At 44.8% G+C, this 17989-nt stretch overlaps 3 protein-coding genes and 1 long non-coding RNA gene across 9 annotated transcripts in view; 2 read left to right on the top strand and 2 right to left on the bottom strand.

The window, feature by feature from the left end:
* ccser2b (coiled-coil serine-rich protein 2b) overlaps positions 1-8265 on the bottom strand; it is a 45147-nt gene extending 36882 nt beyond the window's left edge. For all 6 annotated transcript variants that reach the window (XR_011684991.1, XR_011684990.1, XM_071461701.1 and 3 more), the window contains exon 1: positions 7865-8265. The gene's annotated coding sequence lies outside the window, so the exon portion shown is untranslated. The remainder of the gene's footprint in view (positions 1-7864) is intronic.
* Positions 8266-10230: 1965 nt separating this feature from the next.
* On the top strand, positions 10231-12131 carry LOC139608221 (D(5)-like dopamine receptor). Its single transcript, XM_071461705.1, has 2 exons — positions 10231-11662; positions 11995-12131. The coding sequence occupies exon 1, from the start codon at positions 10234-10236 to the stop codon at positions 11629-11631; it is 1398 nt and encodes a 465-aa protein (XP_071317806.1). The 5' UTR covers positions 10231-10233; the 3' UTR covers positions 11632-11662; positions 11995-12131.
* A 36-nt stretch (positions 12132-12167) lies between these two features.
* Positions 12168-15463, bottom strand: LOC139608223 (uncharacterized). Its single transcript, XR_011684992.1, has 3 exons — positions 14867-15463; positions 14440-14502; positions 12168-13173 (listed from the first exon to the last, which is right to left on the bottom strand). It is a non-coding gene; the product is annotated as an uncharacterized lncRNA (long non-coding RNA).
* A 141-nt stretch (positions 15464-15604) lies between these two features.
* Positions 15605-17069, top strand: LOC139608222 (uncharacterized). Its single transcript, XM_071461707.1, has 4 exons — positions 15605-15763; positions 15868-15926; positions 16178-16903; positions 16977-17069. Exons 1-4 carry the CDS (start codon positions 15741-15743, stop codon positions 16979-16981), a joined length of 813 nt encoding a protein of 270 aa, XP_071317808.1. The 5' UTR covers positions 15605-15740; the 3' UTR covers positions 16982-17069.
* The last annotated feature ends 920 nt before the right edge of the window (positions 17070-17989 follow it).

Here is a 17989-nt window from a genome sequence, read left to right as displayed (position 1 = left end):
TGTCCTTGTTTCCTCCTCTTTGTGGTCTCAGCTTCTCTACATCACATCTCTGGAGGACAGATATTCTTAGCAGAGGGCAGAGTAACATAACCTGCTCCTCCTCTCATATCTTCTCTCGGCCATCGTTACCAAGCTCATTAGGCTCCAAACAGACAGCACAGCTGCAGACAGGTCATCAGACACATGTTCATTTTACAGTTAGACAGCAGATATCTGACACATCCTGTTCTTCACTTATTTCATCAGACGCTGAAGAAACACGACAAGTTCACTTCATCAGCCAAACAAATAATTAGGCTCCGTCTTTTACAGTTTCAACCTGATTTAGTCACTAAAATCAATCAATCGATGTCCTCAAACAGAGAACAGAGACATGAACCAGTTTGACCAGCAGAACATCCAGGCTGTTTCTGTTTTACAGGCTACGAACAGACGTCTCTAGCCTTCAGATGAGTGAATGAAAACTCGCCCAGCCTCCTCATAGGAGCAAAACAATCTGTTAATATACATTAATATATGTGTGTCCAAACCTTTGACTGGTGCTGTATATAATATTCTGTGGTTGGTGCATTAATAATAAAGCAATTTACATTCCTAACTATTTTGGGAAACTACTGCTGTTACGGAAAAAATAGAACACATTTAACTTTTTTTTAAACTTTTTTCATTTTAGTTTCAATATGATATTTTAACTAAAACTATATTTGATTAATTAATAAAATGTACAATATTACATTTACTGTTACTGCCATCCTTGACAATATCACGTATCTTTCCATCATATTTTTATCTTTATCTGTCTTTGCTTTCTGTAGAAGGAAAATAACGCCGGCTGATATATTATTGGATTTTTATGGCTCTCACTTATGTCATTGGTCGACAGGATGCAGTGCGAGATCTTACATAAATCAAAACTTATTATTAGCAAACTGGGGAATGAGTCAACAAATACATGTAAACAGCTGAACATCATCTGGGTTCAGGTTATTTCTAAAAGCAGCTGCCTGTTAAAATATAAGAAATTAAAGTCAGTCATCAGAGTGTTTTCCGACCGCGCCACATTTAGCCGCTGTGCTGTTTTATTCATGGCTGCTGGTTGGACGAAGGTGTTGTTTGGGCGTCTGGTCGACCGAGCGTGTCATCAGGTCGGAGGAGGATATTTGATCTGTGGAGCATGAGCGACATGTTTCCTCCCAGCCTGACGTCCAGACGCTCACAGTTAGCCGACAAATCCAGTCAGACAGAAAAAGAAACATGTTGCTGTCGTCTGCTCAGAGACTCACTTCATCAGGTCAAAGTGAAGCTCTGACCTGATTCAGAAACATCTCCCGATCAGAAGGTTACTGAATTAACATGAATCTTTAATCATTAGTTACCTTTTACTTCATGTCTTTGATTTGGAGAAATGACACTAACACTGATTATCCAGCTGTTTCTACATGTGTCAGATGTTTTATTCCCTGCAGAGCCCTGAAACAGACCTGCTATCTATTCATTACCAGGCATGATATAAAATCAGGTCCACCATAATAAAAACATCCCGCAGCTCTCAGGTGTATCGTGCCTGTTACATTAAAATAGACTTTAAATCTGCACCAAGAGAAAAGGATCCACTGTCTCTTAGTTCTGATCCTGTTTGTTTCCTCTGAGTGACTCGTGATCACATCTGCAGATTTCATGACTTTATCATTTAAATTCAGGCTGATGATTAGGTCCCAGAGTACGTACACACACACACACACACACACACACACACACACACACACACACACACACACACACACACACACACACACACACACACACACACCCCTTCAGGCCAGATATGACACACATAACATGAATGCCCTGCCTTGTTGGGCATTAAACCAACACACACCCTCCTCACTCACTCTCACTCTCACACACAGACACAGACACAGACACACACAGACACACACAGACACACACAGACACACACAGACACACACAGACACAGACACAGACACAGACACAGACACACACACACTGCCTGAATGAGCCTCGCCCACACTCAGGCGTCTCCAGTCTGATGTGAGACTCAGACGTTGCAGCTTCACCTCCACACTCTAAAACCTGCTGACACTGGTTAACTAACTAACTAACTAACTAACTGGTTGAGATGTGCCTGCTGCTGAGTTAAGTCTGAAACCAGAGACAGTTTCAGTGTTTTGCTGTCGGTCCCTGTGAACCCATATGAATCATTTCTCTGATGTGTCAGGATTTTACTGTGACTGTGTTTATATGTTTTTGTTCATATCAACAAATCACATCTGATTTCTGATTATTTTTTCCTTTATAAAATATTTATCTGAGTCTGAGGAGACTCACAGACTAAAACCTAAAGATCTCAATATCTGAGAGGCTGAAAACTTCAGCTACAAATCGGTTCATTCTCTGTTGATCAATCAAATAATCAATAAAATAATTGTCTCAGCTCTGCTCTTTAATAAGATGATAAATTCAGTTTATGAATCTCCAGTGAAAACACGCAGGTCTCGTGTTAAAGAAATTCACTCGTTTCTTTAGTTTAAATTCATCTTCTCACGTCCAACACGTGAGCTGAAAGCTGCACTCGTTGCCTGGGAGCCCTTTACTGCCAGGGCCCCCCCAACCCCTCCACAACCCCCCACCCCACCCCACCCCCACCTCCCCCCTCCCCCCTCAGGGTTTCAGAGCAAGTTGGCACTGACAACATCCCTGTTGTGCTAGGAGCTCTGGACCCCCCCCCCCCCCATCTGCCACAAAGCAGCTCTTTCTCTCTGCTGCTCCGCACTAAACTCCTGACAAGTAAACTCCCTCCTCTAATCCACCACGGTCCTGAAACCTGCTCCTGGACTTCAGACGGAGACTGGCTCGACCTGCAGACGGTTCATGTGGCCTAAATCCTGACGACGCCAAGACTGTTAGTCCTCTTATTTTATGCCCTTGAGCAAGGCAGTAACAGGACTGTCACAGCAGAACAGTATCAAGAAGCACTGAGTCTGGAGAATATTACATAAGAAATGTTGGCAGTGAATCTCAGGTCAGATTCTTTAGTTTTGTTTGTGTCGACCTTCATTAGATGTTTCCTGGTTTAAAGCAACATTTTGTGTCTGAGAAAATCAAACTGATGAGGATGAATAAATAATAAAAACAGGTTTTACAGATACGGACATTTTTCAGTCAGTCAGTGTTGGTTAATCAGGTCACACAGGATATTAATCACCAATAACTTCAGTGATTCATTGATCATTAACTCCTTCATCAATTAAAAACATCAAACGTTTGACTATCGTTGGGTTCCGGATTATAAAAACACTGTAGGACTGAAACTACAGCAGATGATAAAGAAGTGAGTTCACCACATCAGTTACACACCTTTATAAAACACTGGCCTCGTTTTAAATAAGATCCATTAATCAAACTCAGCTCCTATAAAAGTTTGAGCTGAGCCACATGGACAGAATATTATAACATCTCTCATCTGCTCCTGATGCTGTTTTAATAACACACAACCATCTGTGCCATCTGCTGTGACAGCTCCCAGCTACGTCTCTAACTGTTTAATGAGTTTTACACTTTTACTGTCTTAGATTTGGTTTGTTGTTATGATAATTACTGCAGCAGCTTGCGTGTGGAGGAAGGTTTAAGAAGGTGTGGTGGTTAAGGAGACGTCAGCCGTTAATGAGGAAAATACAGGTTAGTTTGGTGCAGCTTCTTTAACAGACTGTCTCTGGAGTGTGAAGGAGAAAGGAACCAACTGATCTGACTGAGACAAGCACAAAAACACCTCTGTTTGGTCTGAAAAACTGAGGAAAAGAAAACTACATATAGATCCACACAGTGTAGATACAACTGGTCCAGCAGCAGCAGCTCAGATGATCTGATCAGAGGGAGGAAACACTGCAGACAGTCGCCACCCATTCAGAGACCAGAGACCAGACACAGAGATGAAAAGATTCACCAAACATTTCCTGCCACCAACATCCATCGGCTGAGAGGCCGAGCACATCAGAGGAGGAGGAGGAGGAGGAGGAGGAGGACAAACAGATTTGTGACTTTTCTCTGTCTGTTGAACTGGATCGAATCATTACCACCACAGCTCGATCTCTGATGTAGTGAATTCAAATCAATAAATCTTAAGCTGACTGTTGTTTTTATGAGCAAACATCAACATCATCAGGGCAGGATGATGTGTCCTAATGTGTTTCCACATTAGGACACATTACACTATCAGAAGCCTGGAGGTGTGTGTGTCTGTGGTTACACACAGTTCTTTTAGAAACGGCTGATCCAACCAGGACACGTCCTCGAGTCCGATCCTGAACTGTGCAGGAGAAATAAATCTGACCTCTGCTGTCATGAAGCCAAATGATGACACTTTTACATCATCTAATATTAGTTGTATTCAATTAAAGTATTAAATTAAAGGAAACTGAGCAGCGGCCCTGCATCACACAGCTGAGACCACAGGATGACAAACCATCCTCCAACTACACTGGTGACAAGCTGAGTTACATCAGGTGATTGATTGATTGATTGATTGATTGATTGACTGACTGATTGATCTGTCATGTTGTAAGAAATTCATCAAAACAAGCAGCTCTTCTAACCAATGATCTTACAGTTTAATGTAATCCAAAAATCATCTGTTGTGTTTCTATCACTCGATGTGATTCCAGATGTGGTGCATTAAAGTCCTTAAAAACATCCTCTTCACTCCACAGTTTCCTCATGTAAAGTCTGAACCTGTAGAATCTGCTCTTTAAGGAACATTTCAGCTCACTGGTACAGTAGAAAATGGGCTTTTTGCCAGGGGCCCCTCAGAGTCTGGGGCCGCCAACACTGTGGTGTGTTTCTGTCTGTTCTTCCACTGTTGGATTTTGAACAACAGCAAATATTTGGAATTCCTCATTTAGAGCCGACTTTTAACCTCCATGTAAAAGAGAGGAGGAGAGAGAGACGGTGAATCAACAGAGGTCGAAAAGGAAAAGTCAGTTTATGTCATTAAAGCAAAGAGTCAGCAACATGACAAGAGAGAGAGAGAGAGAGCGAGAGAGAAAGAAAGAAAGAAAGAAAGAAAGAGAGAGAGAGAGAGAGAGAGAGAGAGAAAGAAAGAGAGAGAGAGAGCGAGAGAGAGAGAGAGAGAGAGAGAGATGGACCTCTCAGAGCTTCGTCTTAACAGGATTAATCATTAGCCGGGAAGCTAAACGATGATTCTGCTTTAAAGTGAGGTCGTCAGAGTCGAGGCTGAGAGCTGCTCACTAATAAACCACAGAGACTAAAGAAGCTCGAGGACACAGGGAGGTCACAGCTTCACATCAGCACCACTCTCATGTTTCCCTCCCGACTCACACCTTCATAATGATGCCTTCATTTACCCACCAGAACTGGTAGAACAGCTGCTGTTATCTGTGTTTAAACCCTGATCTTTGTGGGAGGGCGGAGGAGGGTGTGTTTGCTGCCTGGAGAAATGTGGGATTTGCCAGAGACGGAAGACATGAAGTGAAATCCCTCCTCCGCCAGCAGAGACACAACGACACTCACTGCATTAATTATTCACCAGAGAGTTTCTGCTCTTCCAGAACAATCTGCAAACGATTAATGTTTGATCAGCTGGACCCAAACTCATCACCTGTGTTTCCCTCTGCATCGTCACTGTGTCTGTTTCCAGGAGGGACAGTCCCTTTCAAAGACCTGGGAGCATGAGGTCCAGGTACAGGCTACAAGCTGCACACAAAAGGCCTCCATCACAGCCTGGACCTGGACCTGGACCTGGACCTGGACCTGGACCTGGACCTATTGACCAGCAAACCAGTGAAACCACAACAGTTTCTTCTTCAGTTTAACTGGATTTTATTGTGTTGGTTTGTGTCGTTATTTTCTCAGCAGCTGAGGAGTCATCAGTCAGAGGAGAGACGCCAGAGAGAGACAGATGGAAGGACCGACTGGCCCCACGCCAGACACACACACACACACACACACACACACACACACACACACACACACACACACACACTCTGATCGGTCACGGTGTCAGCAGGGCCCCTCTGGACTGACACCAGATGAGCAGCAGCTTCTGTTCCACTGTCAGTGAAAACACTGCAGGTGGAACCAACAGATCTAGAGGACAGAAAATCAGTGGAACCACAGAACAGTGGAAAACCAAACAACTAGAGAACCAGCAGAACCAACAACCAAAGGACAGAACCTAGAAAACACAAGAACTGGAGGTCAGATCCCACAGAACAAAAGAGGCAAAAAAAACAAAACAAGTAGAGAACAAAATCTAAGAAAACAGCCAGAGAAGAGAACCTGGAGAACAAAACAACTAGAGGACAGAACAAACAGAAGATCTACAGCAGAGAACCTGCAGAACCAAACAAGTAGAGAATACAACCTGCAAAATAAAACATATAGAAAACAGAACCTGCAGAACACAGATCCCAGACAACAGAGTGTGTAGTAGAGAACAAAACCAAAGGAAGAAAACAACTACAGAACAGACCCTGGAGAACAACTAAATAAAGACCAAATCAACTACAGAACATAACCTGCAGAACCAAAGAACTATGAACAATAATTAAAGGTAAGAAAGAACCAAACCCAAACCAAAGGGGTCCAAGAGGTGCAGAGGTAAAAACAATCCACCACCACCACCACAGAGAACCGGGTTCTATGCTTGGCAGGGTTCTGCGTTGCACACAACCAGCGGTGATCCTTTAGAAAGAACCCATTGGAACTGAAGAAGTGAACCACGTGGAACCAAAGAATGGAAACAATGGGGCTAAAGATGTGAGGAATGTGACTGGTCCCCTGTGGAATGAAAACAGCCACTGGCCTCAGGACGTCACTAAAACACTGGGGACTGTCTCTGACACCTTCTACAACACTAGAACCACAGGAGAACCACAGGAGAACCACAGGAGAACCAGACCAGACGACAGTAAACACAAACCATAAGCTGCCAACTGAACAAAACAACCTTAAATAATGACCAGAAATCAAGTTTTGTTTCAAAATGATCACTAATCAATCACTTTAGAAATGATGACTAAAGATAATAATGAGCTGCAGCCATAACTGCACAGAATCTGCTGTACAAACACCCAGCTCTGGACACACTGATTACAGCTGATACTAATGATTATTGTATTAATTATTTATGAATTAATCTGCAGATGATCTCCCACATTAACCCATTTATTGATTTTTCTATAAAATGTCAGAAAACAGTGATAAATGTTGGATATAATTTCCCACAGAAATCTTTAAATCATTGTTCATGTGCTGTTTGTCCTTCAGTTTATGTCACGTCAGAGAAGTTGAAACTAGTTTTGATATTTGTGCTTAAAAAATGACTGAAATTATTCATCGATTATCAAAATAGTTGATTAACTTCCTGTCAATCAACAGTTGTTCCTGCTCAAATAATATTCTATTGAAATCACCACGTATTAAACGTCATGAGCCTTTATTAATATTTACTGTTAATAAGTATTAGTTACACAAACTGTACGGAAACTATACTGTTATTTCATAAATCTTACATGTGGTGTGAGGGTTTATCTACATTTATATTTGTTAGCCAGCAGTGTAGATGACAGATAACGACCAGATCATTATATGTTAGATGACCAAGGCGCCGGACAACAGCAGCGCGGCCGAGCAGCTGTGAGCCCGCTGAGGGAGCCTCAGTGCGCCGCCTCAGCCCGCAGGGAGGAGCCCCTGCGCTCTCCGGCCCGCCCTGCGGGTCGAGGCCGGTGTGTCAGATGTTCCGGGTGGAAACATGAGCCCGTGTGTTAGACTGACGTTGGACGCAGGTGTTTGCTCGACATGTTGGTTTTTCACAAGAGAAACTCACCTGCCGGGGACACGGAGCATCAGACGTCAAAATGCGGAAATGTCGAAGTTGGGAAGGTTGAATGGAAGCAGCTGGGCGTCAGTGAGGCTGAGCTCGGGGTAAATCCGACAGGACAGAGTCCGAGAAGAGGCAACACACCGTGGTGTCCCGAGAAATGACGCTAAATCCCCGGGGAGGCGAGGAGGACACAGCGGCGGCGCTGCGCTCCGGCTCCGGCTCCGGCTCCGGCCTGGACCAGCTCAGCGCCTCCACCGCCACGGGGTCTCCGGCTGAGGACTTCACACCTCCACGGGTTTTACCTTCACCCCCCCCGACCTGCTCGCAGTGGAGACACGGCGAGATAAAGCGTGTGTCCGCCGGAGAGCCGCCACATGTGCAGAGGACGAGCCTGACTGCTGCTGTGGCTGCTGAATCATCCACACACACACACACACACACACACACAGCTGACACTGACGTCACCACCTCACTGTAAACATAACTCTTTCATGACCAGAATCTGATGTGAACTGAAACAGCAACTTTCATCCAACTGAAAGAAACACTGAATGAATCCCTGTGAAATCCCTGTTTCTGTGAAGGGTTCAGCTTAGCTGAAGGCAGTTTGTGACATAATGAACTGAAAAAAGAATAAACAAAGAACATGAGTAAAGAAAATACAGTCTGCCCTAAACAGAAAGGAAACAGTTTATAACACTAGGCTGCAGTGTAGAGTATTATTATTACACATCTCATTATTATTTATTATTATCAATATATATGAGTATTTTTATTCTTACCATGCATAGATTTTTTCATTTTCCTGGCAGAAATGTTCTTCAATAAAAATAAAATACACACATTTGCTCATGTATGTGTTTTATAAGGACGTGACGCTGTTGTTTTCATGTGATTTCCTTCTGAAGACAACACAGCCTCTGGGTGAACTCATCAGCGTCGTTCTGTGTACATCCCTTCATCCCTTTACAGTGGGAACCACTTAGTATGAGCTTTAAATGTGCATGTTACAAGCTTTTATACACATATATACATATACATATATATATATATATAGAGAGAGAGAGAGAGAGAGAGAGAAAGAAATTTAAAATTGAATTTGATTAACTATCCCATCATGTGGAAATGTAGAGCAGGAACAATGTTTTTTAGATGTAAAAAGCTGTCCCATTATCACAGAGATCATCATTTGTGTTGTGGTGTTGTTGGTGTGTTGTGGGTCTTTGTCCACGAGAGGGCAGAGCTCACCTGTCTTCACTGGTTGTGTCGCTTTTATCACAGTGATGGAAACAGAGTGTTTTGGGAACATCTCAAAGTCTGTGCAGTAAAAAACCAGTGCAGATGTTTACATGACTGTTATGACTGTCATGTTACTGATTGTTAGTAATGTGTGTGTGTGTGTGTGTGTGTGTGTGTGTGTGTGTGTGTCCTTTCTGAATGTCACAGAGAACTAAAAATAAATTTGTGACAGTTTGTCAGTAAAACTTAAAAAAACTGGGTCAAGAATCGTGTGTTATTTGGATAATAACTGAGTGAAGTGAACCCGCTCATCAATTTAGCTTCTTTACTCTCAGGTGAAAAGTTCATATCTCCAAACATTTTCTGGACAATTACCGTCACAAACTCCTTGAACCAAAAACATATCAACTAAAACTTTTTCCTAAGTTTCCCTAAAGTTGATATTTTAGAGCATTTTTCACTCTGACAACAGAACTTTATTTTCTCAGAAACAGGCCCCTGACTCACATCCATGCATGAGTCTTTGTTTTGGGCCCCTGCAGACAAACTGATTTTTTTGTTTAATATCCGTCAGTTCTGCCTTTAGTTCTTCCCTCCCGTAGTTTCCTCCATTATTCATGGAGACAGACTCAGACATCAGACTCATTAATTATTTGAGGATTTGAGTTTACACAGGAAAGTTTTCCTTTTATATTAAACTTGTCTTCTGTTTAGTTTTTCTGCAGCAGTTTGTTAATTTCTCACATAAAGTTATTTTATCATTCAAAGTTGTTCTGATCTCTGTAGCCTAAAAGTCTTTGGACTGTAAATCTCTAAAGATAAATGAATCAGCTGATCAGGAGACAGTTGTAATGGTGCTAACGTCAGGCTGAATGAGTGAAAGGCTGGAGACAGTGAATGTACTCTCGGCTGTGAGGGTCGCCATCTGCTGCCTCAGTCAGTCTGACGGCAGCGGCTCCTGCAGGAACACCTCGCTGCAGGGGACCGGTCCTGGGGCCACAGGTGGCTCTCCTCCTCTCGTCTGCGCGTTGGAAACAGCAGCAGAGAGTCTGGAGCCAGGAGCCGCAGGTGATGGTGGACAGAGCAGACAGGTTGACACGAACATGGCACCGAGGGAGTGACTCTGGACATCCATGGAGAGTGTTTACAATGCGAGCCAGAGCCACCACCGGGACCCCCGGGACCACCGGGACCAGCACCAGGTGGTCACGGCGGGAGCGGACAGCCCCGGGCCTGGTGGAGGGCTCAGCCTCCGCGCCCTGACCGGCTGCGTCCTGTGCGTCCTGATCGTCTCCACCCTGCTGGGTAACACGCTGGTGTGCGCCGCGGTCATCAAATTCCGCCACCTGCGCTCCAAAGTCACCAACTCCTTCGTCATCTCTCTGGCGGTGTCCGACCTGTTCGTGGCCGTGCTGGTGATGCCCTGGAGAGCGGTGTCCGAGGTCGCCGGCGTCTGGCTCTTCGGCCGCTTCTGCGACACCTGGGTCGCCTTCGACATCATGTGTTCCACCGCGTCCATCCTGAACCTGTGCATCATCAGCATGGACCGCTACTGGGCCATCTCCAGCCCCTTCAAGTACGAGCGCAAGATGACGCGCAGGTTCGCCTTCCTGATGATCGGCGTCGCCTGGACCCTGTCCATCCTCATCTCCTTCATCCCCGTGCAGCTCAACTGGCACCGCGCAGACAACCTGACGGCGGACGGTCCGGACGGCTGCAACGCCAGCCTGAACCGGACCTACGCCATCTCCTCGTCCCTCATCAGCTTCTACATCCCGGTGGTGATCATGGTGGGGACCTACACGCGAATCTTCCGCATCGCGCAGACCCAGATCCGGAGGATCTCGTCTCTGGAGAGGGCTGCGGGGCCCCGGGCGCAGAGCCACCGCCACCGCGCGTCCACGCACGACGAGAGCTCGCTCAAAACCTCTTTTAAGAGGGAAACCAAAGTTTTAAAGACTCTGTCCATCATCATGGGGGTGTTTGTGTTCTGCTGGCTGCCGTTTTTCGTCCTGAACTGCGTGGTTCCTTTCTGCCACCTGGACAAAGTCGGAGAGCCGTGCGTCAGCGACACCACCTTCAGCATCTTTGTGTGGTTCGGCTGGGCCAACTCCTCCCTGAACCCGGTCATCTACGCCTTCAACGCCGACTTCAGGAAGGCCTTCTCCACCATCCTGGGCTGTAATAAATACTGCTCCACGTCCACGGTGGAGACGGTGGACTTCAGCAACGAGCTGGTGTCGTATCACCACGACACCACCATGCAGAAGGAGGCCTGCGCCGCGCCGGGACCCGGGGCGCAGAGACTCGCCGCCTGCATGCCGCCGCCGCCCCACACCGGCGGAGACCTGGAGCAGAACTTCGACAAAGTTTCTGTGATTTCAGACGAATCCCGGAACAACAGGAACTTACTTCTTCCCGCCATCCTGCAGTATGAGTGCGAGGCGGAGATTTCTTTAGACATGTTGCCCTTCAACTCGTCCGGACCCACAGACTGTTACGTTATCCCGGGTCAAATCCAGGACTTGTGAGCACACTTCTTTGCATGATGCAGGGCCGCTGGTGAGTTCTGTGTCTGCTCCATATCATGCACCAGGCAGCAGGGGTTCCAGCAGGTGACCTTTGACCTCCTGTTGATGATACCAGAGGCCAAAATGACTTAAAACCGCAGTTGTTCCGAACCTTTGTGGATTAAAGCAAAGCGGCGGTTTCAGTGTGGACATGAGAAGTTCAACCAAAAACTATTTTGAGTGTTTCATTTAAAGGATTTTCTGAGAAATGATTTTGGGATTTTTTTTTCCAAATTCCCTTTCAGATTGATGTTGTGGCCTCTTTTGGGGTCCTGACCTCCATGTTGGGAACCACTGATCTGACTCATCTGTGTTTATTTGTAGAGTATTCTCCCGGAGAGCAGACTGTAAGTGTCAGCAGAGATAAAGAACAAATCATGAGCTGCAGTAGGTAACAATCTTTTCTCACATCAGTACAGTCTTTTGTTTTGTTTTTCTGTCATGATCTATATTATAACTTCAAATATCATATTTCTGCTGAAAACTAAACTGTACGTCAGATATGCAGCGGTGTCATTTATTGGATTTCAGCCCTTTAATAAACTCTAAACAGTGAGTGTGTGTCTTCATCTGCTGAAACACATCAGTGGGACACAGTGTTACACTGGGTGACATGTTCCCTCATCACTACGACCACACACTGTATCCTGACTCAGTCACACTCTGTCTCTGTCTATATGAAATAATGTCCATACAGCCTAGAAAAGATAAAAAATAGGCTCCTCATCTCTGCAGAACTTCATTCAGAATCCTCATGTTTTTAAGTTTCCTTCAGTATCACAGTGATCCAGCGATAGTTGTCTGAACATCCGTGGGTGCACTGCACTCCACTTTGTCTCCAGTGGAGCCCGGAGTATCAGTCTTTGAAAACCTCTGTTATAAAACATGAACTCATAACCCCTGACTCGTGCTTTATTCTGACAGATGAATTGCACAGTTTCTAATCTGATTGTGAGCAGCAGTAACATTTTGAACCAAAGCTGTTTGATGTGAGTGTTCAGGTTCACTCAGCCATTATCCTGCAGAAATCACTGAACCTGCCTTTGATATGTTAAAGACAGACAACAGAACAAGGAAGGATAATTAATAACAATTACATCATTAGTTTCAGTGTTTAATTGGCCCTTCAGGTAATTGCAGGCTGCTTCTATCTGAGTGCTCGTCCCCCTCCTGTGGAGTCTGTGGAGGCTCCAAGCCAGAATAAATGCTCAGCTGATCTCAACATCAGATGAGCTGCTTCGAGTATTTGAGTCCATCCAGACTGGATTGTGTTGTAAAGGTCCAGCAGAGAGTGAGGTGAATGTCTCAGTGTGGTCCAGCTGAGGGTCACTGGATTATCTCAGACACCGTCCTTGGCCCCTCGCGAGGGTTCTTCACAAAGGTCACAGCTGCCGGTTCTCAGCCAGCAGCACTCAACGAATGCCAAACTGGAGCGCTGGTTGCATCTCCAGCTGTTGCTAGGAAACTGTAGAGGACAGGCGGCCATGTTGGAGGTCCACAACTCTTGGGAAAAATAGTAAACAATCAGCTGGCTAGTTAAATCATCAGTTTAGTAACAACATGTTGTTTCAGGCAGGTTAGCAGTACGGCTGTGTTAGTGTCAGAACAACCACACAACCACTGCATGGATCGTTACGGAAGTTTGTGCAGATATTCATGCTCTCCAGAGGATGAATCCTAAAGGCTTTGATTAACATTGGATGGAGACTTAGATTTCCATCCATGTTTTTTGCATGTTTTCAAATTGGGAATAGAAAAAATTAAATATTAGGTCCGATATATGCCTGGGTCGTCGGCCTGAGTCTGCCCGTATATAAAGCTCCACATCTAGGGTGATTCCGGCTCTTACCCTCCAGAGTTGGCTGACAGCCAGATAGGTTTTCTTTGTGTTCACCAGAATTGGTCCAGATGTGGAAGTAGCATCTGTCAGTAAAACTGTATGTGGGCCAGACTTGGGCCGAGGAACCTGACGGATATTGAGCCAGAGGAAACACAATATGTAGTCCAAGTATTTTCCAGAAAAATTTTGCTGCCAACCTTTAGTTGAATGGTATCTTGTCTTTCTGTCTTTGTGTTCCACCCTCAGTGTGGGGAAATTTATGCTGAGGGTAAGTTAAACATCCTGAAGAGGATAAATGCAGTGCTCATCCTCATGGTCTCAGTCCGTCATTCAAAGCTGCTGCTGTATGAGACTGAGCTGAAGTGACTTCAGAGAGCGAATGAAAGAGGCTCCAGCACCATCCCAGCCTTCTTCTCTCAGAGATGAAAGTGGAGTGTGTGTTAGAAACAGCTCTAGTGTTTGTTGTCTGTTTTGCTCCCTGACCTTTGACCTCGCTGCAGCAGCGATACTTCAACAAGTGGAACAAAAGCTTCAAACAGTGTGAGGCAGCGGTGTGACTGCCAGCACTGCTGCTTACAGCAAAACCACTGCAGAACACACACTGCATCTGTGTGTAGATCTTAGGTGAAGCACAATGTGTGGCAGAGATTCTCCATTTTTGAGAACTGTGGGCTTAATTATTCAGTGTTTTTGCAGAATTTTCTATTACAAACAAATTTGAAAGTCAATTTCAGGTATGATATCGACTTGAAATAGTTCAAGTGTTCAAACAGTTCAATGTTTTTTCTTAAAGCCGCAATAACTCATCTGTTGTTGCCTGGTTTTCAGCAGAAAAGTGAACACAGTGTGGACCAATCGGCTTTTAACAAGTATCAATGACAGCAGTAACAGAGCATCATGATGATTCATGTGTTTGGTGTTTGTGTCACCTGATGGATCTGGTCTCCACCTGCTCCTCAGGTGAACATCCTCTGGCTCTTCAGCTGCTGCAGCTGGGGGAGCAGTGAGAGTGAACCAGACCAGTGAAGATGTGATCCAGCAGAAAAACAATGAGCTGAAACTCACTGTAAAGTCACTCACTGTCAAACCGACGAGCTGCAGATTCAGCTGATAATTCACCACTACAGACACTTTCATTGTCACTTCATACTTTAAAAACACAACCCGACAGCTTGGATGATTGGAAATCTCATGGTCAGGTATACCTTCAAAAATAAAAGCTGACAGTGACCTGAGCTAAAGACCTTGTGACCTTCTGCTGTGAGACGATGTTTGACCGCTGCAGAAATATAAGGATGAGTTACAACAGAGTCAGTAAACAACCCAACAACAAGCCACAGAGCAGACAACACTTACTGTTAGATTACTGACTGACCTCAGCCACATGGTCAGTGCAGAAAAAACACATCAGTTACTGAGAGTAAAAGTCCTGCACACTGAATCTCACTGCGGTGAAATGCAGTATTTTCTGAACTGAACTGAGCGAATCAGAGGATTCGGAGGGAAAATGTCTGACTGTTGTTGAATGATGAAGACAGAACTGGTTGTGGCTGATGACAGGATTAAACAGAACAAAAGCACAGACAAGGAGATCACAAGCAACCAGACTAGAATCAGAACGAGGACATCCCCTAGAGTTGATTGATTAGATGATGAGAGGCAGCTGTGCAGGTGTGTGTGTGTGTGTGTGTGTGTGTGTGTGTGTGTGTGTGTGTACTTTTTATTACTCCAAAAAGTAGAGTAATAAAAACTAAACTAAACCACTATTTCAACTGCTCCTTTAAAACTAAAGGAGACAGATTCTTTTACGCGTTGGATCATCTGTTTTATTTATGTTGCGTCTGAAATTAATTTCTTGCTTTTGTCTTTTACTTTGAAGTTCTTTGTGATGTGCAGCCAAGAAAGTTGTAATGTTCAACACAAGACATTTTATAATTAAACACTGTACTTTTATCTCCACAACATTTATATTTCATCTAAATTTAATTAGCAAAAAGTTTTTTAAGTTGATCTCAGTGATACAGCTCTTTAAAGTCTCTCTCTCTCTCTGCACAGACTCAGACTGATTGGGCCTGATTGGGCTCCAGGTGTTTTTACTGAGTGTAATTGCAGCAGAGCCCATGAGGAGCAGCAGTATAAAACCAGAGCAGTTACCTGCAGCTGACAGACCAGACCTTCAGTCTACAAGTTCATCAGCTGCTGAGGACAAACTGTGGTGTTGGAGTCAAACATGGTACCTGGACTCGCTTTAAGGTCAGTGTACTTCTTATTTCTTTAACCCTTTTCTCAACAATCTTCAAGTTGCAGCTCAATCTAACCTTCAGCAGCAGCAGTAACTTTCTCTCTCTGTGTTTCAGGGTTTCTTGGATCTGTCTGCTCTTCAGCAGTGCTGCTGGTTTTCCTGCAACAAAAGGAGGTAAATTCATTCCTTCACTTGACAGAACAGTTTTTAGGACCCTGAGAGAACAAATGTAATTTTCTGAGTTTCATGGCATATTCTCTAAAAATCAGTAAACATGCAACAGATTTACTCCTGAGTCTTCAGTTCATTATGTTCTGTGGAAACATGACTTTCCTCTGCTTCCATAGTTAAATTTTTAAAAAGCTGTGAAGTTAATGGAGGTCTGGTCTTAAAGTGTTCCTGACTCACCTGTCTGTCTTGTCCAGACTATAAATATCCCTACACCTCCAGTGGTGGCCCTGGATCATCAAACCTTCCTTCTGGAGGGTCACGTCCTCCCCTGATGTCCATGCCACAGCCTGAGGCACCTGCCAAAAAGACCAGCTCTTCATCTGGTGTTAGAGCTCCCAGTGTGCCTGCAGTCTCTTCAGTGGGTTATAAGCCAAACAGGTTCATGGCTTACGATTCCAGCTCCTCCGGTGCTCCCGGAAGCCAAGCTGAGATTTCACATATCAGGCCTCCTGTTTGGCCTGTGCAGCCCCTGCCTGGTCCTGGTGCTGCTGGTAATATGGCTGCCACCTCCAGGTCTGATAGCCCCCGCTATGCTAACGCTCCAGCCTGGAGGTTTGATGGCCCTGTTTCTTCTGGGAACCCATCCAGTGGAGGTTCTCCTTCATGGGAAGTGCAGCCTGCAGGAGAAGCCTCCATCTCGCTCCCCAACCCGAGCGCCTGGATGCCGTCTCGTCCTTTCCCAGACTTCAGCGCCTGGGAGGCTCAGGCTGGAGCACCGCAGAGTGTCAGCGAGACGTCCCCGCTGCTGCCTTCGTCCTACATCATCCAGACCAGAAATGGCTACCTGCGTGCAAGAGAGTTCCTCTCCCACATGAAATACTCCCCAGAGTACCCTCTGCCACCCATCGCTCCTGCTGAACCCGAAGTTCCAAGCAAGCTTCCACCAATGACCGGGTCCAAAGGAGGAAAGGGCTACTTGGGTAAAAGTCAAACTGAAGTGTGAGCTGCTCTAAACCTTCATTACAACTAACACTTATCCCTCTTGTCTTGCAGGGTAACCTCAGTGACGGATCCCCAGATTCTTGTAGAACCAGTTCTCTCATCTGAATGAGTTTTTGAAGAGTTAAAATAAAAAATTACAATGAACTTTTGCTTGTGGCTCTTACTCTGAAGTTCCTGTTGTCCTGACTGTTTGACTTCAGTCAGTATGTAACTGCTGTAACACTGACTGAATCCAGTGTTTACAGGGCTGGATCCTCTGCATGTCAGGCTTGAACTTTTAAAACTTCAGAGGCTAGTTTAAATGGTTTGTAGTATTAGGGTTTAAATTATCAGGAAAAACAAGTTGGCAACTTGTCAGTGACCTCATTGAACCATAGGTCAATATAGTGGAAAGTACTGTGCACAATATCTGATCTACAGGTCGGTACTGACTTACTGACACTGGAAGTTCTCTTTGAAATTTCCCCAGTTAATATCAACATGAAGCAAACTGCTGCAGTGAGGAGGCTAAGACATGATGTGATCCAGGGTTTTGCAGAATTTGTCTTGGACTGAAGCAAATTTCAGTTTGAAAAACTTGAGTAAAATATACTAAACTAACCAGACATGTCAGTTTAAAGACTGACTCCATATGCTGGGTCACCCTCCAGCCTTAATCAGAGCATAGAACTGGATTCATGTGTTAAAGCATGAAGCTGAGCCTCAAACAGCAGGAAAAGAGCGAACCAACAGGATTTCAGTGAGGAAACTGGACCATGAGGTCAAACAGTTGACGCTTCAGGCAAAGTTCAGCTGATGAGAATCATTTATTTCACTGTGAAGTGTTTGTCTCGTTTGTTTTTTGCAGGAAACTGAACAATTGATTTTCTAACAGAAACCTTAAGCAGATTTTCGCTGATGCTGCGTGTCTGAGGAACGTCCCACAGGACAGGCTGCTCATCACCATGGAGATCAGACAGGAGCGTAACTGGCTTTCTGATTGAAAAATCCTGTGAAGAAACTTCAAACACAAAGTTCTCCTGCAAACAGAAGTTGTTTAAAACCTGGTTTTCTAAGCTTAACCT

Source organism: Trachinotus anak, unplaced genomic scaffold (assembly GCF_046630095.1).
Source record: "Trachinotus anak isolate AG129_WGS33_773 ecotype Australia unplaced genomic scaffold, CSIRO_AGI_Tana_v1 ptg000025l, whole genome shotgun sequence".
In the NCBI taxonomy this organism is placed as follows: domain Eukaryota; kingdom Metazoa; phylum Chordata; class Actinopteri; order Carangiformes; family Carangidae; genus Trachinotus; species Trachinotus anak.
The sequence above is the reverse complement of the archived record's forward strand: the minus strand, read 5'-3'. Positions and strand labels throughout refer to the sequence as shown.

Coding starts and splice junctions, on each gene's coding strand:
- LOC139608221 (XM_071461705.1), top strand. CDS start 10,234: ATGGAGAGTGTTTACAATGCGAGCCAGAGCCACCACCGGGACCCCCGG.
- LOC139608222 (XM_071461707.1), top strand. CDS start 15,741: ATGGTACCTGGACTCGCTTTAAG. Junction 15,764..15,867: donor GTACCTGGACTCGCTTTAAG/GTCAGTGTACTT, acceptor TCTGTGTTTCAG/GGTTTCTTGGATCTGTCTGC. Junction 15,927..16,177: donor TTTTCCTGCAACAAAAGGAG/GTAAATTCATTC, acceptor TGTCTTGTCCAG/ACTATAAATATCCCTACACC.